Genomic DNA, 22,316 nt, shown 5'->3' with positions numbered 1-22,316 from the left:
TTCTAGGTATTAATATGTATATATATGTGTGTGTGTGTGTATAGCGAGAGAAACATTGAGATACAGAGACTACGTTAAAAATACATCCAATCATTGACGAGAAGAATTACACTATGCAGTCATTTTAAGTACAAGCAAATAAATAATTGTTACTTTTTAAATTCAATACACGAAGTACAGAGACAATGAAGTTAGTCCCACATGGTAAAAGAGTAATTCACTATGCTGTACAGATATATTAAAAATGATTGTGTTCAAAAATTAACAAACGGACAGCAAAAAATAAAATCTAAATCCATTTTTTAATTATGCATGCATTAGCATCGTTTTTTTCAATACACTTATTACACCTCTAGATTATTATTATTCATTTCAAATAATTTCTGTTTTATTTAATTTTAATGTAACATCTTGTGTACTTTATATGAACATGAAAATATTGCACATTCCACTCAATAACTGTGATAAATATGTTCAAAACTACAATGTAAAACGCAAAAAAACATGTGCTGCATAAAATACAACGTTGCCTATTTTTTAAATAAAGTATATACATATACAGTACTGTACTTTATACAGTATACCAGTCCATGGTTTGGACGCAGTTTCACATTCAATAGCACTAGAAATATGTCGAAACTTTATGGTATTAATCTAAAATGTTACAAAACATTGGTTTCACAAAACTAACACGAATAAATAACGATGCGTGACCAATTAATAGAAGTTACGAAGAATTTTTATTTATTTTTTTACGTTGCAGACGTATCTGCGCGTAAATTAGAATGGACCAATGAGATCAGAGAGGCTTCCCCCACCCTTCTCTCCGCCACCGGCAATCCCAGCATGCACCGCGGCCTCTCTTTCGAGCAGTGACCAAAAAAAAAAAAAAAAAATAGTCCGCTTCCAAGCGAGAAAGCGAGAGGCCGACGAGAGCAACGATAGCTTAACTGGCTAACTCCACGAGTGGAACTAACTGCGCCCCAGCCGCTAGCATGGCCGACAACGACAAAGTGGACAACCAACGACTGAAGAACTTCAAGAACAAGGGTCGGGATTTGGAGGTAATACATCAAGGGCTCGCGCGTTTTTGTTTTGTTAGTTTTGTGAAACATTGGCAACTTCGCCCCCCTTGGTTTCTCTTGTGACGTCGTTTCAAATTTGCACTATCGGGAACTTTGCCCCCGGAGCCCGACTGGGTCCGTCACTGAGTAAATTTTTTAGGTTTAGATGATTTTATTGGTAGGGCGTCGGTTTGTCTACCGCATTCAGACTCATTTTTTTCTACGCAAAATGTCAAGGGGGCTCTCTCATCGTCTCTGCTGACTGTGCTAGCTTGCTGCTAGCTATGCAGGCCCACGGTAGACACACCAGCCCAAGTGTGTCAACTGAGCGGGTTTAGCCCGGTTTGTACTGTCACCAAATGCCCTAATAGTCACTCATTGCCGCCTATTTCACAAAGAAAGATGGATATTGAGTATTATCTCCTCGATTGGGAAGTTAATACTGCGACGTATCAACGTCACGTCGAGGGTGCAGTTTAGCTAGCGCCTGTTAAGCTTGGGAAATGCGCCCCCCCCCCACGGCTTTAGCATAAAAAACGATGGCATTTTTTTGGGGAGGTGGGTTAATTAACATTTAAATGTGCCTTCTATCGTGCTTTTTTTTTTTTTTGCTGCTCTATAACCTATGTGAAATTATGAATTATTTTGTAATCCAGTGATCTGCAATGGATGGAGCTAAAATACACGCTAGCTACCGATTGACATGATTTGTTATATTTCACGCTACTTCGATTGCGTTAGAGAACACTGACTTTTGTGTTGTTTTTAGAGGGTGAAGTATTTTTCGACAATGCATATGCGTTGGATAGACTGATACATCCTGTTAGACAAGTAGGATTTTTTGGGCGATCTGTAGAACTGTAGGTAGGCCGGTGCACAGAAGCTATCCTGTCAATGACTCTTCATTGCCGTTACTGGTGAACAAGCTACTGTAAACTAGTAAACCACAAGTCATCTTCAGTGAATTGTGATCATTTGGAATGTGCGCATATGAGAGCGATACCCCCAACCCCCACCTTCCCCAGGGCTGATATTGATTATTGATAGTCATTGAGGTCAATAACTGATATTTGGAGTCTTTATAACGTTAAATGACAACTGAAATAATTAGTTCTGGAAGTTTTTTTCTTGTAAAAGTAATTTTCCAAACGTTTACCGTAACTGCAATGCTAAAGCGAGCACACTTTTTTTTTTTTTTTTTTACTTTATTGAACATGTGCAAAACACAAAGGTTACATATTTTATGGGAACAATGAAAACAGAAATCAAAGCCAGCAGTAGATATTTATCTGTCAATACCAATATACATGGTCAATATGAGTAGAAAGAAGTAAACAACTGGGTCATACCCCTAAACCCGAGTAGAGATTTAACTTTAAAAATGAAAGGAAGCCATTGGTATACAACATAATCAGATCATCTGCATGTAGACAATGGGGCACACTGTCTTCACAGTGATGTTGTCGATGTCAAAATTTGGCGGCCGGCAAGACAATTTCCGTGTGCCTAGCACAATTGTATAGTTTTAAAGTGCTGTTTTACGTTAAGTTATTAGACCTACTGTGATTAACCCCCCCCCCCCCCCCCCCGACCCCTTTGTTCTTCTCCTAAATATTTTTTATATCACCACTGTTGTGCAAGACGGCTCACGTAACAATATTCAAGTGCAAGGCAAAAATGCGTCATAAAATCTACATTGTCAAAATTAAACAAGGATGGACCATAGTTTTAAATTGTCAATAATTAGTAATATAACTGATTAAAAGTTAGGTGGAAATACACATTTAAAAAAAAACATTGCCACCACTAACCTTTATAGCATATAAACAAATGAATAATTAGAAAATCATAGGTGTACATTGAGTAGAAGGCTTTTTGGGGGTGTGCATTATAATCAAGAGTGTGGTAGTTACAATTTTATATTTTGTCAGTAGCCAGACTCGAACAGTCACTGATGCCAATGTCCTTACAGATGAACTACTGCTATATAGCGGCTGAAATAAGTACCTTCACGCGTTGCTATTTTTTTCAGTACTTACACAGTACTTATAAAGGTACCATTGGCCTGAAAATTTCAATAAGTATTGGGAACAGCTCAAGTAATATGTACATACTAAGAAAGGAGAACAAAAAAACCTCTGAGGTGAAATTGTGTAGAGAAATGTGAAATGACATGGAAAAAGTATTGAAGACATGAAGAAAGCAAGGTGCAGAAAGGCAAGGAAAGCCAACACAACATCATATATCTATCAAAAATCAAACCAACAGAACCTTATCAGTGCAAATGAATATCAGCTGGTTGAGTCCTCATTGATGGCCTACAAAAATGTCTGCCAAGGTCGAAGTCAACATACATCTCATGATGGATAAGAGCGGAGAGTTGTCGCAACACAAGCACGTATTAATTGTTCCAAAACATAATGGCATTGGCACAAAATCTAAGATTCTGAATGTTCCTGTGAGCATAGTTGGAGCTGTAATGGGTAAGTGGAAACCCAATCATACCACCATGAATTTGCCTCAATCAATTGCTCCTTGCCAAGTTTCTGACAGAGGAACGTAAAGAATATTGAGAAGAGTTGTCCTAGATCCAAGGAACACCTATAGACCGCTGCAAAAAGACCTGGAATTAGTTGGTACTGCTGTCACAAGGACAACGGTTGGTAAAGTACGTCGCTGCCATGGCCTCATGCACCACGCAATAACCCATTGCTGCTGTGGCTGCAAAAAAAAAGTCAGCGCTGGTTTAAAGTTTGCTGAACATTTGTACCACCCAAATAGATAGTAAAAAGTTAGTTAGTAAAAAAAAAACTGCACACTGCCCTAAAAACACCATATGAACAGTGAATTTCAGATGTTGGGAGCAGGATGGATGATGAATGAAACTAGGATAGACAAAGTAGGATAATGAATGACACACTGCTAAGGAAACTTTGCTTCAAAGAAAAAACTCAAAACTTTAATGGCCCAGCCAATAGCTTGACTTTAATTCAATGCAAAATCATTAAAAATTTTTTTAACTCATTGGTCTGAATAACCCCATGGAATTTGAAGACAGCTTGTGGATAAATCGGGCAAAATCACCCCACAGCAATGCATACAACTTGTTTCTTAAAGCTGGACATCGAGAACTGATTGGAACTGGGACTAACGTCCGGTTCTCCTGGACTGGTTGAAATGGCCCCCATCAAGAAATGGCGAAAGCCAACCAAGACAACGACATAAACGAAGAACGACCACAAGGGCCTGCTTGTGCCTGTTGGCGCCAGACAAAAGTGTCTTAGCTTTGTTAATATTGCCTCAGTATAATTGTTTTAGCTGAAGTATTCGGTTCCTCCCACATCACATCAAGTACAATGACAACAGCAAGAATGGGAGGCGACACGTCCAGTCACAATATCTTATCAAAACCCTATTGGTTGTCAACGTGCGCTGTCAGAGAGATGTCACACTACATGGAAGATATCCAAGAAAATCAAACACGCGAGATGTTTCATTTTGACCTGTCTGGGTATTGTTGGGTCAAATTGTTAGTAGGTTATGTCACACTTCAAGCACTTACGTTTTCCTCGACAAATACGTCAGGCACCATCTGGAAAATTTGCTTCGATAGCTGATCGGGCCAATAATTGGGTCGAAATAACTGTAGTCTGATGCATGCATAGACAAGCAGACTCATATTTGCAGCTGTGGGAAATTTACAAAGTAATGTGTAAGTTCTGATTTTTTTTTAACATTTTTATTTATTTTTTTTGGGGAGGTGGACATTAAGTATATAAAAAAATATATATATATATGGGAATCTACACACAACTGCCACTATTTAAATTTTTTAGCTGGCCAAACACCAACAACACCCACATTGGGATCTACAGTATTTGCTTGATTTAATTAAATGACTTCATAATCTGTTTGGTGAACAGACTTTGTGATCGTGTGTATGTGTGTGACGCAGTAGGATAGGGGCTGATGGCGGTATTTCCACTGCCAAAACAACAATAGGATCATCTGTAACTTACTGCTGGGAATGCAAATGCCTACGGCACTTCTAACTCAAATCAGAAGTGGGCTAAAATATTAGTTTGCGGAGTCACAATTTAAGATCTGCATGACAGACCTGTTGTTTTTTGGAGTCTGTACAGTAAATACACTCACCCAGCTGTCAAATGATTGAATAGTGCAACACCGTCCTGTGTGGAAGTCCTTGTCCTTGAGTCTAAAAAGAGACACGCAAGAATGAGTAAATAATAGCGAACGGCATTTCAATCATTGTAAAGGAGTAAAAATATCGATCCTTTGTCAAATAAATGTTCGAATATAAGTCATTATTATGGTTCATTTAGAATACTTAGTTAAGTACAGTTTATTGAAAATGTTACTTGAGTCAAGTAGCACGTTGCTAACCACCTTTGGCAAAGGATCCATGAAACTCAGGCAGCAGCAACACAGTAAAAACCACAAAAATTGTGTGGGTAAAAATCACAATCATCATAAGATTAATTGTCATAAATCTTATATGTAGACAACATTGAGAACTAAATCTGATCAAATTCGCTTTATTTTGGTGGTGAAGGTGAGTCACTGATCCAGCTATGTTTTTTAAAGAATTTTTACCAGTCATTCGTGTGTAGGAATTTATTACTCTGTTAATGATAAAATGTATTGTACAGGATGAAGTACCATAAATGTCTGGTGTCAATGACATGTTCTTCTGTTCATACCGCCTTGTTGAAACCAGCCCTTGTTTTGGAAGTGTTACAAACCAAGTCAGAAAAAAACAAGCACAGCCAGGAATTAATCCTTTTGTGCATTGAATCGAGTTTGGTGAAACTGAGTAATTTTTCATGAGAATCTTGACTCAAACATTGGACTTTTATCATCCAGTGTTAATGATAATGTTATTTTTCCTCCACAGTCTATGAGAAGACAGAGGACTGAGGTAGTAGTGGAGTTGCGAAAGGTAATTGACTTTACTTTAATCTGATGTGAGATATCTGCACTCTTTCGTCCTGCTGCAATGATGGACCTTTGGTTATTGAAGTAAACATGCATGCATATAACATTATCTTTCGCTACTCAACAGAACAAAAGAGATGAGCACCTCCTCAAGAGAAGAAATGTGCCCCACGAGGACATTTGCGATGATTCGGATGTGGATGGAGATTTCAGATCGGTAGGAAGCATTTATTTGTCACTGTAAAATTAGCATTTCGTTTAGCATTTGTGGTCTGTAAGGCAAGCAACTTAGGGCATGTTTCTTTGAATCATCATATTGTAACTGCAATTAAATGTGATTTATGTGTAAACCAAGTATTTAAGGAACGGAAAATGATGCCCAGTAGAATGAGCGTAAATGGTTGTTTCTTGGCATCATATCTTGGTACGCAAATATGATTTTAAAACTCATGGACAAGGGACGTAACCCCAATTTGAACCAAGTTACAATGTGTGGTAGTCTACCACTAATGCTATAGTAAACTCAAGAGTTACAGTAAATATTTCCTTAAAACACAAGTTGTGCGTTAACTCTCTGTGCTGCGTGATGATGGTTTTACACATCTGTACAAACCTGTTCATTGTGCGCCATTACCCTAATGCCGTATGTTATTCCAGCAAATATTTGTGAAAATAAAGGTGTAGTTATTAAACACAAAATGTTAAGTACACCAACCAGGGGAAGCCCCAGAAATTAGGGTACCTGTCACAAGTCAGGGTATATCTTCATATTACAGTGGAACCCCGGCTACGGTAAGGACTCGGACGAACTGTAAATATCGAAAATGTGTGTTATTGATGCCTTTTTTAATAGCATTGAACTATTTTCACCCCAAAAATATTTATGAATCTATCTTTATTATTAGGCATGGATACAAAATTGAAATCAGTTAGGGGTGTTGAATCACTGTCCTACCTTAATGTACGTGATTCCTTGCATGTTTCGGTGATTGATCAGGCCTCCCCTGTTGAGCCAAAGAACCCAGGGCCTTATAGCTACTCAGCACTTCAGCGATTTAATCAGGCTAACTGCTCAGTGCTATAGAGTGGGTGGAATACAAATGGCCTACTTAGCCGTGTATCAACAATGACATGCAGCTCTGAGTCACCGAGCCACAGTTGCGAGGGTCTTTTTGTGGGCAAAGTCTGCTTAAAGGTCAAGTGTCATGAAATGGATGATTTTTTTTCTATATTATTAATGAATAACCCACACCCAATATGGTCCCATGTGTTTTTTAACCACAAAACATGATTTTGATGTATACAGCTTTTTCTAACTCCCGCCATGAAAATCCTCTCGAGAGATTGAGAAGAAGCAGGAAGTGATGTACAGGACAGAGGCGCCCCCTTGTGGACTCGTTTGTTTCCATTAGTTTTACCTGCGGGAAGGTAGCTCGTTGTTTCTTCGTGTTAGCCAAAATGCCGGCTCATTGCAATGCTGGACATTGCTAGAACACTCGGGAGAATGGATTTAGCCTTCATAAGTTTGCAAGAGACCCGGTTCGTTGTGAAGAATGGATTGCACGGGTGCGGAGGACGAGAGCTTCGTGGGTTCCAAAGAACAGGTAGGCAGTAATGCGCCCCGGCTCGACGGTGTTCAACAAATACTGTGACGGCTTTGAACATACCCCTGAAAGCAGCATGGCTTGGCTCCACCTCCTCCTTATATGCCACCACGGCGCAGAAAATCAGCCACACCGCCTTAGGCCCCGCGTTCGGCGGTCACTGCTTCGGCAAAGGCTGTGTGACGGGGATGAGGTTTGGCCGTGATCACATATCATCTGAATAGAGCTCGAAACAATTGTTTAATATTGCCCCGAAGGCTTGAAACAATAGTGTAATACTGCCCCGGTAACTTCACTCGGTTGTGTGGTGTTTTCCTTTTGGAAAAGAGCTTCCGTGTCAGACAGGGTGCGTTTGTCTCGCATAGTTAGGGTGCACCGCGTGTTTTCATTTGCGAATGTCCAGGTGATGTCACGGACGGAGGACGCAGCCAATATGGCGACCACTTGGATATCGTAGAATGACACTTCTGCAACTTTGCGCATGGATGACGCACTCTCCGCTCACATATTTATTTTTTCGTATAGACATTTAAGTGAATAATGTTATATGTATCTTTCATTACAATATGTATTTTAGAATGTTTATAGGGATGACACCCGGGCTTTAACATCCCATGTAGTCCCATTTTAGTGTATAAATAAACAGTATGCTCTAGTTTATGTGATATAAAGCAGCGAGCTTGTTTATTTGGATGTCAAATATTGTCGCTTTAGTTTCTACTTTCAAACTGATGTCTGCGGAATTTTAATTTCCCCAAAGCTGAAGTTTCTCAAGCTATTGCTGCTGTGTTTGTACCTTTTACACTCGATTTCAATGTTAATTTTTATTACCTTCTTGGATTAAATAGATTAAAAAATGTTTTCTTTTAGCATCTGAGATACTGGAGAGCGAGATTTGGGGAATGATCTCTTGTTGGATAACTTCAACTGTTCAAATGCAGTTTCTCATACCAGTGTCCCATCAATGAAACTTCCTTCCTGCTTTTTTGTTGCATGTAAAAGCAATTTGAGAAACAACCTTTTGTTTTTTGGGACAAATCATATCTTTAGCGATACTTCAGGGTATCAAGACAATATGAATGCAATAACAAGATGGCAGCATGTGTGTGTGGACTTCTGACTGACTTTCTAAAATGTCCCTTTTCAGCAAAATACCTCTCTTGAAGCAATAGTGCAAGTAAGTTTAATTTACTTGCTTACTTATATTTAATGTAGACTCTATCCTTCAAGGTGAAACTTGAATGTACTGTTTTACTTTCCTGTTTTGCTTTTGTAGAATGCCACCAGTGACAACCAGGGCATCCAGCTGAGTGCTGTTCAGGCTGCTAGGTATAAACATACATACACACACACATGTCAAATTATGACGAAGCTGATCAGCATAAAATATTATTGGCTGTTACGATCAAGCCAAGCAAGCAGATCGGTGTTAAGTCTACTTTCAAAGCTCCTTTTTGTGAAGCCTTCTGTTTGACATTCTCTCGTCTCAGACCACGCGCCATATTGTATTACATGTACAGTAATACCTGGAGTTAGATTTATACATTCCTTGACCAATCTTGTACATCAATGTAAGTTTGCAATGTCAATTTTTCCTACTCAAATTAATTGAAATGGCATTAATCTGTTCCATGCCCCCATAAAACTCCCAACATTTTGAAAGTGTAAAAGAATAACAAAGAGAATGTAAGAAAATAAGGAACTTTTATGAAGTGTGATTACATACTGTGCCTACAGAAGGTCTTAGGGTGTGCTCTCATGTTGTTTGTTTGACATTGTATTGATCAATAAATAGTAAATTATTGTATGTAGATTCTTCAACTCTTTTCTCTCACTTGATCCTCAGCATATCTGATGCATACTGGCTCGTAAACACGAAAAACCCACAAATCGTGTTAAACTCTGGTTTAAGTTCACATCTATTTTACAGTGTTATCTGAAGCAGAAACATGTCACACCTCAAACATCTGGCGTTCCCTTGTTGACATTTTTCAAGTTCTACAACTGTTTTGAATTTTTATGCTGCCATGTTCCCATGTGTCAAATTCTGTCTACACTTATAATGGAATGTTATCTACTTGTTTGTTTTTGTAGGAAGTTGTTGTCCAGTGACCGGAACCCCCCCATAGACGACCTGATCAAGTCTGGGATCCTTCCTATTCTGGTTCACTGCCTGGACAGAGATGATAAGTAAGTTGACGCGCCTGCATGTGTTAGTTCTAAATTAACTCTCCTCTGTTTTGTAAGTTCTCTACACTGCATTTAATAGCTCATGTTATGCTTTTTGCTCCCCCCCCCTCCCTTCTACAGCCCTTCCTTGCAGTTTGAGGCAGCCTGGGCTCTGACCAACATAGCGTCTGGCACTTCAGAGCAGACCCAAGCTGTGGTGGAGTCCAGTGAGTGGCACGACACTCATTTTGTGGGGGTTCTCGCTTTTCAGAACACGTCATTGCTATGTTACAAATGCCATACCGTCATCCCTGGCACACGAAAGCAATCATAGTTAACACCATATTGACATTTTGTAATGTTTTGTATTTATGGTCTTGAAGGTTTTTTTTTTTTTTTTTTTGTCAAAAAACTTTACTGTAATTCCAGAATTAGCTTTTCCCTCTGTTGATCAATCAAAGACATCTTACCCTAATTCTGACTTCAATTGTAACCTCAGTGCATCTTTAATAATAGAGAGGAAAGTCATTTACAAAATGCACCAAGTAATTTAGTATTCACTGTGCAATTTTTAGATTTTAGGAGGGCACGGTATCATTTATGGATGCAACTTCACTAACACCCCCCCCCCACTCCTCTTGGCCATGTAGGATGATCACGCATGTGTCCGTCTGACTGTTGTTGGCTCGGATTGTCAAGATGTTATCACCCTACGTGTGACCCTTTTTGGGGGATTTGAATGAAACCTATCGTCTGAAAATGAACTGGCGTTCAAAAACTTTGAGACACCACGTTGAGCGACGTCACAATGTACATTCGACAGAAATACACTACCACTTGTACGTCTCCCTGAAATACAAACCCAATTCCAATAAAGTTGTGACATTAAACAAACCAAAACAATACGAAAATCATGTTCAGCCTATATTTAATTACACTACAAATACAAGATATTTAGTCTTCAAACTGAAACTTTTTTTTTTTTTTTTTTTTTGCAAATAATCATGAAATTATAATTTAAAGCCAGCAACACATTCCAATAGAGCTGGTACAGGTTGTAAAAACTACTGAGAAGGTTGAGCAATGCTCGTCAAACACTTGAACAGGTGGTTGGCGTCACAGTTATAAGAATTGAACTCGTGTCATAAACTGAGGACCCGCTAAACATTTTTCTGGGCCACTTCAATACATCTACCAAAATGTTCATTCCTACCATGTGTCTTCATCTTTACAATTATACTGGTACAATCAACAATATAGCTGTAAAATAATGTTGAGTAGTACGTAAAAAAAAAAAAAAAAGAGAGACCCAACAATATCTACAGTAAGATATTTGTGTTTACAGATGCTGTGCCGCGCTTTCTTAGGCTGCTTCACTCCCCTCATCAAAATGTGTGCGAGCAAGCGGTCTGGGCTTTGGGCAACATCATTGGTGAGCTGCCTTCGACAGGAATGGGTTTGCCATATTCAAGCTCGCCTATGCGGTAAAAGGTCAAGTTAACCTGTGTATGCGTATTCTCGTCAGGTGACGGCCCGCAATGCAGAGACTACGTGATCGGCTTGGGTGTTGTCAAGCCGCTGCTGTCTTTCATTAGTCCCTCCATCCCCATCACCTTCCTCCGTAATGTCACCTGGGTTATGGTCAATCTGTGTCGTCATAAAGACCCCCCGCCGCCCATGGAGACAATCCAAGAGGTTTGTGGGATTTATTTTTAAGCCAGTATATGGTCATACTGCCGATTTTATAAAGTATTAGTTGATTTTCCAATATTTGGTCTTTCCTTATCCTTACAAATATGTTTGTGGATTTAAAAGTTTTGACTTCCTTACACTCAAAAGATTCCCTGAAATATTTGAAAATACACACAGTCCACGCTGTTTGAGTTGAGTGTCACAAATCTTTCCCTCTTGCAAATATCAGTTTCCATTTTTTTTTTTTTTTTTTTTTTCATCCATAGATCCTGCCAGCTCTGGTTGTGCTTATCCACCACACTGATGTCAGTGTGAGTAAACGCCGTCCGTTTATCTATTCGAGCAGGTCTTGCTGCAAGCTGATGAAGTTAAACATTTCATTTTATTCCTGTGTTTCTCTCCCCGCTTCTTCCAGATTCTAGTTGACACGGTGTGGGCTCTGTCCTATCTGACGGATGCTGGGAATGAGCAAATCCAAATGGTGATTGATTCTCTCATTGTCCCTCACCTGGTCCCACTGCTCAGCCACCAGGAGGTCAAAGTCCAGGTATTGGCAAGACTGTAGAAATGCCCCCTGTGGCTCTTTTCCATTTAGAATAGTAAATAGTACAGGAGTGTTAATGACATATTTTCCTCTCCTTTATTCATCCAGACCGCTGCTCTGAGGGCTGTGGGCAACATTGTGACTGGAACAGATGAGCAGACGCAGGTGGTGCTCAACTGTGAAGCGCTCAACCACTTCCCCGCTCTCCTCTCACATCCTAAGGAGAAAATTAACAAAGTAACACACACACATGCACACCCACTCCATGCACACTGTTTTGCTGAATCCTACAACATGACATCGCTGGAAATGATGACATCAGAGACGTGCGCTCGTGTGAAAGTTGTTTGCAAGTTTTCAAGGGGGAGGGGGTTAGATTTGACGAGGATTCCACGTGAAAGACCACATGAAGAACGCCAAGGATGAAGATGACCACCTCCTACTGTTTTAATTAAGTTTGTAGAAACGGGAAAGTAGTTTGTGTGCTTGTTGTTGAGTGACTGACTATTAACTGGGTTGGTGGCAAGAGAGTGCTGAGAATCACCCGTGCTGATATCGGAGTGCATCTGAGACCTGTCACTTTCAAATAAAGAGGCCTTTCTTGTCTGGTTTGTGACATGGACGATGATTAGAGCTTCAGCACCGCTCTCACCCCACCCATAGCGCTCAAGTCTCTGCCAGGCATTCAACTCTTAATGTGGATGTCTGGATTCTGATCCAGTGACAATTGTTATATAATTTCAAGATGTCACTGCTGAAAGCAAGGATTTGAAGTCTTGTCCGAGCCAGTTTACCAAAAGCAATTTTTTTTTTTTTTTTTTTTTGGACCCATTGAACAGTTTGCGTTTGCGTGAAAGGCCAAAACACGTAGAATATGGGGTTCCTCAGTTTTCAATGGTCCAAACAGAGCTTGTTTGAGCAGCAGGACAAAAAAGCATTCTCGGGTACAGAGGCGATGTCAGCCCCAAGTGTGAATATTTTCAAATCCAGGTTAAGAACTTTTAGAGAATTTCCACATTTCAATATTTCTTAGACTCTATGCTGTTTTAATTGTACTTTTATTTTCAAATGTTTTATTTTTGCATTTTAATGCTTTTAATCATGCAAAGCACACGGAGTTGAGTATGAAATGCGCAATACACATTTGCTTTGCTTTCGATCATACAAATTGTTTACAGTGCCCTCATAAAAATTTAACTCCATTGTAAACTGAGGACTCCCTGCATGTTTTTAGAAATACGTTTTTGTTTTGTTATGAAATACTGTACCGATGCTTGTGTGGATTTCGCTCTAATACTTCGACTTGTGTCCACTTAGGAGGCGGTGTGGTTCCTGTCAAACATCACAGCAGGAAATCAGCAGCAGGTGCAAGCCGTCATTGACGCCAAGCTAGTCCCCATGATCATTCACCTGCTCGACAAGGTACTTTTTTTTTGTTGCCATTTTACAAATTGTATTACATGGCAGATTGCATTAAAAATATAGAAAACTGACTTGGGATTGTCTATTTTAGGGTGACTTTGGAACCCAGAAGGAAGCAGCTTGGGCCATCAGTAACCTCACAATAAGTGGGAGGAAAGATCAGGTACAAATACATTTCAGCTATTAAACAAAGTGCCCCTCTCCATGCTGCTGGACAACATAGCGAGATAAACAAACCTTAATCTCCTGGCTCGTACCTTCAGGTGGCACATCTTATCGAGAAGCAGGTCATCCCGCCATTCTGCAACTTGCTCACGGTGAAGGATGCCCAAGTGGTGCAGGTGGTCCTGGACGGCCTCAGCAATATCCTGAAGATGGCTGACGACAAGGCTGAGACTATTGCTAATCTTATTGAAGAGTGTGGAGGTGCGCTGCAGTTGGATGGCAATATCGAACAACCCCCAACCCCACACCTCATATGTGATTTGTTCGTGCAGGTTTGGAGAAAGTGGAGCAGCTGCAGAATCATGAAAATGGAGATATCTACAAGCTAGCATATCAAATTATTGATCAGTTCTTCTCGTCCGATGATGTAAGTTTAAGCGACATCCCAGAATTTCCCTTTGATAATGGTAGCATTCAACACTAAAAACTGAAACTCAGATAGATAACTGATGGAATCATGACTACTCAATTTGCCACTTTATTATTGGGGCAATGTTTGCAACTTGACATTCACGCGTTCTTTATGATTCAGATTGACGAAGACAACAGCCTGGTACCAGAAGCTATCCAAGGTGGAACGTACGGCTTCAACTCCGCCAATGTGCCAGCTGAGGGATTCCAGTTCTAGACGCCATCCGGGTTATTCTGGAGTTTTGTTCATGATGCAGCACTCTGTTCAACATAAACAAAATTAGGCGAGAGAGAGAGAGAGAGAGCGCGAGAGAGAGCGAGAGTGTGAGAAATTGATCCATTGTGCTTGGCTCGTGGGATCCATGGCTGCATCTTATCTGGAAGAAAATTGTGTGGATTTCATTTGGCATTCCCAGGGGAAAGCAGCCCAAATGAAGTTTGAGTTGGCGAGTGGGTGCGAGTGAGAATGAGTGGCTACATGTTGCAAAAGAACCAAAACAAATATCCAAACCAAGCAAAAAAAAAAACACCTACATTGAAATGTGTCGAAAGACACGGTGACGTGACAACTTCGACGACTCGATATCCGCACGAGGAGAACCAACAACACAACAATGAACTCTTAATTATGAACAGAGATGAAAGAAGCAATCATCACAACGCTAGAGGGTGCCACCTTTCCCCAAACTGCCACGCTATCAGACGTGTGTGAATGGAGCCTGCGTATGAATGTCTGGACTCAGCGCTGAGGAGCCAGGTTCATCTCCTCTCTACAAGGACGTCCTGACGGGACACCCTTCTCCTCTCTTCCCCGGGGGGGCGAGGCCAGGAGTCCGGCTGCGTGTCACATGTGCGAGCGAGCGAGCGAGAGAGAGAATGGGCGGATGGGTTGTGTGTGCGTGACTGGGAGTGTGCGAGGACGCATGCAAGAGACGGCAGAGATACAAACGCGACATCTTGAGCAAGGAAAATGAGAAAGAAATCCGGCCTGTGAGGCTGATCCCTAACATCCCTGAAAGGAAGAACTTTGGATATGGGAAGGAAAAAAAAAAATCATTGCAAGGAATATTTTTGTTTTCAATTACTTAGTTGCTATTAATTGACACTGGACTTTGCCAATGGCAGATGCACAGAAGTGGTGCATTCTATTATGAAGATGCATTTGCTGGCTTGGAGGCTTTTCTTTTTGCCTCTGGCGTGTTCCTTTTTACCCCCCCCCCCCCCCAGGTTTTATTTTCACGGCTTCTGTAAAGGCGATCAATATGACACACCCTCACGTCACGACCCCAAAGCTATGTCACAGCATACAGGCTTGACGCTGTGAAATTGACACCATGGTTGTTAGAAAACAAAATGATCTGCTTAGTTTTAAGTACAGCAAAACTCGCCGCTTTGCAGTTTTGTTGCCATAGCGTTGACTTATCATGAAAGGAAGAAGTGAACAATTTCCATTGTCATGTAGGATTGTGAGTCTCATAAACCTTGCATGTACTTAATGATGACACAGTTCCTTTTTTTTTAGGGTCTTTTAGTTTCCTTAGCCTGTGGATACAGTGTATTTTTTATTTGAAGTAAACTGTGCTTAAATGTTATCTTTGCCCTTTCCTTAACTCCCTTTGCCCCGAGTTCCACTTACTAAATCTGTATGGTTTTGCACATGTACTGCAAAGTGAGGCCTCAAGTCTTTAATATGGTGAGGACTGACCTACTGTTGGCCTCTACAATGTGTATCACTTGACCATATTTCTTTCTAGAGGCATACCAGGATTTTGTTTTTCTTTTTTAAAAATAGTGATGGATGAGATAAATGACTATTTCAGGAGAAGTATCTCAGACGGAGGGAATCTAACCTCATGCTTTTGTTTTTGCCCAAGGGCCAAAGGGTGTCCAAGTCCGCAAGTGGAACATTTGAAGGGAAAAAAAAAAAAAAAAATCATGAATACATTTGCCGGTTCTTTAGTACATTTGGGAGTCATTTACCATCATGATATTTCCTTCCAGTTCAGTGTACAAAACTAAAGGTCCCTTGCCATCATTTAAAAAAAAAAAAAAAAAAAAAAAAATATATATATATATATATATATATATATATATATATTGGGTTTACAAGATGATTTTGTTTGAAATTGCCCACAAGCCTTTTTTATTTTTTTTTTATTTTTAAGATTCCTGATGTTGAAATTGCTGGCATTTATTATGATTTTTTTTTTAAAAAAATGTATTATTAGGCTTTGCTGGGACTAGATAACTCATCTTCCCCCAAAAAAACCTTTTCTCTGATTGGTCCATATCACGGCATCTACTAGTCTGTCCAAAGGTTGCTGCGGCCAAGCATTCATAACCATGCTGCGTCCTTTGAGATCTTACTACCAAGTGCAACTCACCAAGCGATGAATTGTTGGCTCGCCAATCGGGAATATGTTCTGGAAGAGGATGAGTGAAACTTAAAAAAAAAAAAAATGGGGGGGGGGGGCGGTGGGGGAAAGATATTTTAAACTCATTCTCATCTGTTCGTTTGAATTGAACTTACTCTGACAGTAAATGCAGCTTTGCTGTTTCATCCACCTCAGTTACATAAAAAAAGATAAATTTAAAGTAGGATATTTATCCTTAGCATTTTTTAATCACTAAAGCTCACTTGCTTAAAACTTGGAGATGCTTTTCAGCAGAATGGAGTGGTTAGCGATTTATTTGGGTTAACTGGCACATGTAATTGGCTTTTTTTGTGTGCTGATTTTGCCTTTTTCCAACAAAGCACATCAAATGCCAGATGATCTTAAGTCTTAAAGATTGCTTTATAAAATTGTCCTTTGGTCTGATTTGTCTTGAGAGGGGCTATGTTGTGATTGTAGGGTCCAAAACAGGTTAGGCCCCGAAATTTCAAATGTGTTCAATAGTCATGACCAAAAGCCTTCCTGTGTGGGGAAGAGATGACTTCCCCTTCGTCATCACTCCGAGAATGGTGATGTGAAACAAGCAAGCCAATTAAGAAACCCAGATACAACAGAGAGAAATAACTGTAAATTAAAAAAACAAACATGCATTTCTTAACCTGATGTCTCTTTTTGGGTGCTGATAAAAGTGAGTTCCCCAGCCGTTAAGAAGTATTTTCCAAAGTGAGTGGAATTTTACAAGACTCAGGCTTCAGAAATGTTCAGGAGTCATCTGTGCAAAAGCAAAAGTGTTTCTTTATAAATTTGGTGTGATTATGTGAGCTCAAGAAATGTCAGGTCCTACACTAAATTATTTTTTGTTTGGTGCACATCGCACAATATGAGCATGAACTATTAATTGCTTTTTAGTGATTTCAAATCCTGTTTGCAGGTAGTTTTGGTGCATAGACCTCAAACCAGGTCAAGGACTCATTTCGACCAGTAATACGCACAAAACCGTAGAAATAAACGATTTTGATGGCCTGGGACCTTTTTTTTTTTTTTTTTTTTTTTAATTCAAAGTGCTCCTGATTAGAGTTTGACTTGAGACACTGTAATGCCAATGGATAGGTTACCAATGCCGTCACAACCACCCTAATACCATTCGAATAAATTAACGATTAAAAAAAAACAACTTCACGCTTCACCCATCTCCTGTGTTCTCTGATCTCTATAGTACAAGATGGTGTAATTGGAAACCTATCCATAATTACACATTCTGTTCAAAAGTTTCTGTTGGACGGGGGTATTTTTATCCTCAGCATTGCGCATTAGCACAGATCTGATTTGAAATCGTTACAAGAACAAAAACTGACAGTGAAGACGAGGTGGCTAATTCAAATGTTTTTTTTTTTTTTGGGGGGGGGGAGGCTACAGCTTAGGTTGTCTGGAAAAAATAAAAAATGGAGAACCCCATTTAGAGAAACTGTGTGTGTGTGGTTTTTTTTTTTCACCCTAGTGGGAATAAAAGACGTTTACTCACCAGTAGCCGTTGATTGGCAGTTTCTATTGAATTTGACCAGAATGGAACCTGATTGGTTGAAAACCCTTGCTTGCGCATGCGTACTGGTAGACGTTGCGTTTTCGTTATCGAAAGTTTAAAAAGTTGATCATGGCCCGCGATGAAAACATGACCTCGGCGTATTTACAAGTCAAACATCTCATGGCCAATAAGCAGGTTTTTTTTTTTTGTGACTTAAGTTCCACGCCCTAGAATAAACCATATTTGTGGAAAGTGAATTTGGCGGTCTTCATAAGGCGAAGCCGAACCGGAAACGGAAGAAAACTTTGGAAACGAACGCTGAGCTGAAGGTAAGTTCGTGGAAATGGCGAAGGAAACTCGATTAAAATTGTAGTTGCTAAGTCAACCCTCTGCTTACTTGATAAATGAGTGCTAGTGTAACTGATAATCAAACGAAAGACCGTTGTAACGATGGACAAACGACATTCCTGCCAAGCCTTCGTAGCTGTTAAACAACCTTTACATTTACGGTTTACCGGACATTAAGAATTTAAAAAAGAAAGTGACGAAGAACTACTGCAACGTTGTGTTTTATATGCATACAATACAGTGTGTTAGAAAAGCATTCAGACTCCCTTAAAATGCTCACTTGTATGGATAGATTTCCAATGACGTCACCGCCACCCTTCGATCAATCGGATAAATTAACGATAGAAAAAAAAAAATCACGCTTCACCTATCACCTGTGTTCTCTGACATCCATGACACACAAGATGGCGTAATTGGAAAGCTAGCCATTGCAGCCACTTGCGAAAATCAATATTTTTACACACCATATTGTTGAAAAACTGAATTGTTGACATTTTTGCAGATTTATTAAAAAGTGAAAAAACTGAAATGTCACACGGCTGTAAGTATTCAGTTCCTTTGGTCAGTAATTTAGTAGAAGCACCCTTTTGAGCGACAACAGCCATGAATCTTTTTGGGATGATGCACACCTGGATTTGGGGATCCTCCACAATTTTCCAGGGATGCTCCATTGGGTTTAAGTCTTCGCACTGGCCGGCCCATTCAAGAACAGCCACAGTGGTTCTGAAGTCACTCCTTGTTTTTTTTTTTTTTTTTTTTTTTTTTTTTTTTTTTTTTTTTTTAGCTGTGTGCCTCTGGTCATTATCTTGGTGGAAGGTGAACCTTCAGCCCAATCAGATCCATCCATGTCCAGTCCATCTCTGGAGTACGGACGCGTCATCGATTGCAACTCGACTTGCGTGGTTGCCATGCGTCGGTATTGGGATAAAGTCTCCGACTGTAACTGGAGGAGACCACAAATGTAACGGGAGCCTCTCTGCCCTGTCCCCTCCGGTTTTGTGGTTCCCGTGCTTTTGTTATCGTTTGAGCAAACTCCTCAAACTGAATGCAAATATTCAGTTCCAGTATTATGTAACAATATCTCCCCTGTCTTTCTCTGTTGGAAATGAAACAGGATTAACACGATTCAAAATAAGAGATTTATTTCAGACTTGCAGACAGTGCAGTCTGTCAACTGTGATAAAAATGTCATTTTTTGTATTTGTTATTTTTTTCCCGGAGTTCTTGTATTGGCGGCAATAAGATTGTGGAGGCGTACCTAATAATGTGACCACTTTTCCTCCATCTTGTGGTCCGTTCCGATTTCAGTTTCCAGCATGGACAACCTGGAGGAGGACCTGACGTGCTCGGTGTGCTACTCGCTGTTTTCGGACCCGCGGGTGCTGCCTTGCTCGCACACCTTCTGCCGCGCCTGCCTGCACGGCCTGCTCCTCGCGTCCCAAAGCTCCATCTGGCGCCCGCTGCGGCAGCCGCTCAAGTGCCCCAACTGCCGGGGTGTCGTGGAGCTGCCCGTGGCCGGGGTGGGCGCGCTGCCCACCAACGTGTCCCTTCGCGCCATCATCGAAAAAGTAGAACTTGTGAAAGTTCCTCTTTCGTGCCTCGTTGCTTCTCTTGAATTGACCCGTCGTGCGTCTGTTTCTAGTACCGGCGGGACAACGAGCCGAGAGTCCCCTTGTGTCCGGAGCACCCGAGGCAGCCCCTCAACATGTACTGCGTCCGAGACCGCAGGCTCATCTGCGGCCTGTGTCTGACCGTGGGCCAGCATCAGGGCCACGCCATCGACGACCTGCAAGCGGCTTTCGCCAGAGAGAAGCAGACCCCTTCGCTCCTGCTGGCACGGCTCTCTGAGCACAGATGGGCACGGGTGAGCGTTTTGGGCTTCGAACTGAATTCTAAACAGAATGTTAGGCTCAATCGAAGTTTGTGTGTGTCAGGTTTGTGAGCTGGGCGAACAGCTGGCGCAGGAGAAGGCCCGGTGCGAGGGTCTATTGAGGCAGGACCGAGACGAAGTCGCTCAGTTTTTTCACACACTGGAAGCCGCGTTGGCTCGGAAGAAACAAGCCTACCTGGAGGTTCTGGACAAGGCCTTGGCGGAGGTTTCGGGGGCCTACGACCCGCTCATCCGCAGGGTCAAGGAGCTCCAGGTGTGTATCGTGATAAAATTATTTTTCTTTCAGTCGACGAATGACATTTTGTAGGATGGGAAAATGTTTGGACTTCATTTTGTTTTAATTAGCAGTGAAGGACATAAGTATTCGAACACCCTCCTATGTTGCAAGTTCTCACACTTGGAAATCATGGAGGGGTCTGAAATTTTCATCGTAAGTGCATGTCCACTTGTGAGAGAGAGAGAGAGAGAGAGAGAGAGAGAGAATATAAAAAGAAAAATCCTGAATTCACAATGTATGATTTTTTTTTTTTTTTTTTTTTTAACTATTTGTGTAATACAGCTGCAAATACATACTTGAACACCTGAGAAAACCTATGTTAATATTTGGTATAGTAGCCTTTGTTTACATTTACAGAGGTCAAATGTTTCCTGTAGTTGTTCACTAGGTTTGCACACATTGCAGGAGGGATTTTATATGGGGTGGACAGGTGTCTTTATGTAGCTAACGACCTTACACAGGTGCATCTGATTCAGGATAATACATGGAGTGGAGGTGGACTTTTAAAGGCGGACTACCAGGTCTTTGGTCAGAATTCTAGCTGCTAAGACAGGTGTTCAAATACTTATTTGCAGTTGTATCACAAATTAAAAAAAATCATACTTGGTGATTTCTGGATTTTTCTTTTTCTCTCTCACAGTGGACATGCACACCTACAATGACAATTTCAGACCCCGCCATGATTTCTAAGTGGGAGAACTTGTAATTTAGCAGGGTGTTTAAATACTTATTTTCCTTACTGTATTAGTCTGGGAGTTACAAATAAGGAAAGTGTTAGGAAGGTGACGGTGGTGTTGGTCTGCTCCCAGGAGGAGCAGCTGGACCTGGTCTCCTTGGCGGCATCAGTCGAGGAGGAAGACTCGCCGCTGATCTTCCTGGAGAAGGTTCACATGTTCAAAGAGCGAGTGGAGGACTTAACCGGCGCCAGTCTCCCCTCCGCCCTCAACCTCTCGGTCACGCCGCGAGCGGCCGACTACCTGCACCAGCACTGGACCGCCGTCACCCTGGGAAGTCTAGACGAGGCCCCCGTCCCCGCGGTCTACTGCTGCACTCGGTGCAGCGGCGGCGCCGCCGAGGCTCACGAAGGACTGTCGCAAGACTCCTACGGGCTGCAGGCCCAACTGCTTTTGTTGTGTTTGTTTTTTCTGCTGCTGTCATCGCTGTGCTGGCTCGGCGCGGGTCGGTTCAGCCGCGGTCCGAGAGAAGAGCTTTTTACAGCAATCGGGGATTGGATGGAATCGTCGTACACAGTAACTGAGGCGCTTCTCCTAAGATGGCGCTCACATCTCTTGTCTGCAGTAGAAATGTTGTTGCAGCAGATGACTGCTTTCTTCACCACTCTGACATCACCACTTGACCCCTGCCCTCTATTCACAAGCTGACTTGTGCATCTTTTTATGTAGCGGAGAATGCGTTTGTACGGTACAGTATTAGCAATAACCACCCTTGTCTTTTGCACAATCCTTCATTTTTATTTTTGAAACAAATTGTTTGGAACCATTCCTAAGAACTGCTCTGAACACTCTATTAAAAATCTAACAAAATAATTTGACAGTTTTCACATGCCCATATCGATCTACATTATCTGAAGTGTTTATTGAATGTTACATTTGTTGGTGAATGGAGCCTACGCCACCTAATTGATAATTTATCAATAATAGTTTTGTGATTTTAAATCCTCAATTTGAATGAAATGGTATTTTCTGCCCTTTCAATTTAAAATATACTGTTTTTGAATAAGGGGATGGAGCTTATTTTGTGGCTCAGCTGGTAAAGCGTTGGCCTCACAGTTCTGAGG

General features: G+C 41.0%; 2 protein-coding genes across 2 annotated transcripts; both read left to right on the top strand.

Annotated features, from left to right (window-relative positions):
* The first annotated feature begins 881 nt into the window (after window positions 1-881).
* kpna4 (karyopherin alpha 4 (importin alpha 3)) lies at window positions 882-15,679 on the top strand. Its single transcript, XM_061827269.1, has 17 exons — window positions 882-1,064; window positions 5,980-6,024; window positions 6,148-6,237; window positions 8,772-8,801; window positions 8,901-8,953; window positions 9,719-9,814; window positions 9,935-10,020; window positions 11,139-11,225; window positions 11,319-11,488; window positions 11,752-11,796; window positions 11,901-12,032; window positions 12,138-12,266; window positions 13,347-13,451; window positions 13,543-13,614; window positions 13,715-13,877; window positions 13,949-14,043; window positions 14,209-15,679. Exons 1-17 carry the CDS (start codon window positions 996-998, stop codon window positions 14,302-14,304), a joined length of 1,563 nt encoding a protein of 520 aa, XP_061683253.1. The 5' UTR covers window positions 882-995; the 3' UTR covers window positions 14,305-15,679.
* A 2,443-nt stretch (window positions 15,680-18,122) lies between these two features.
* Window positions 18,123-22,065, top strand: trim59 (tripartite motif containing 59). Its single transcript, XM_061827270.1, has 5 exons — window positions 18,123-18,331; window positions 19,659-19,918; window positions 19,993-20,214; window positions 20,285-20,494; window positions 21,328-22,065. The coding sequence occupies exons 2-5, from the start codon at window positions 19,667-19,669 to the stop codon at window positions 21,898-21,900; spliced, it is 1,257 nt and encodes a 418-aa protein (XP_061683254.1). The 5' UTR covers window positions 18,123-18,331; window positions 19,659-19,666; the 3' UTR covers window positions 21,901-22,065.
* The last annotated feature ends 251 nt before the right edge of the window (window positions 22,066-22,316 follow it).

This window comes from Syngnathoides biaculeatus, chromosome 8 (assembly GCF_019802595.1).
Source record: "Syngnathoides biaculeatus isolate LvHL_M chromosome 8, ASM1980259v1, whole genome shotgun sequence".
Classification (NCBI taxonomy): Eukaryota; Metazoa; Chordata; class Actinopteri; order Syngnathiformes; family Syngnathidae; genus Syngnathoides; species Syngnathoides biaculeatus.
The sequence above is the reverse complement of the archived record's forward strand: the minus strand, read 5'-3'. Positions and strand labels throughout refer to the sequence as shown.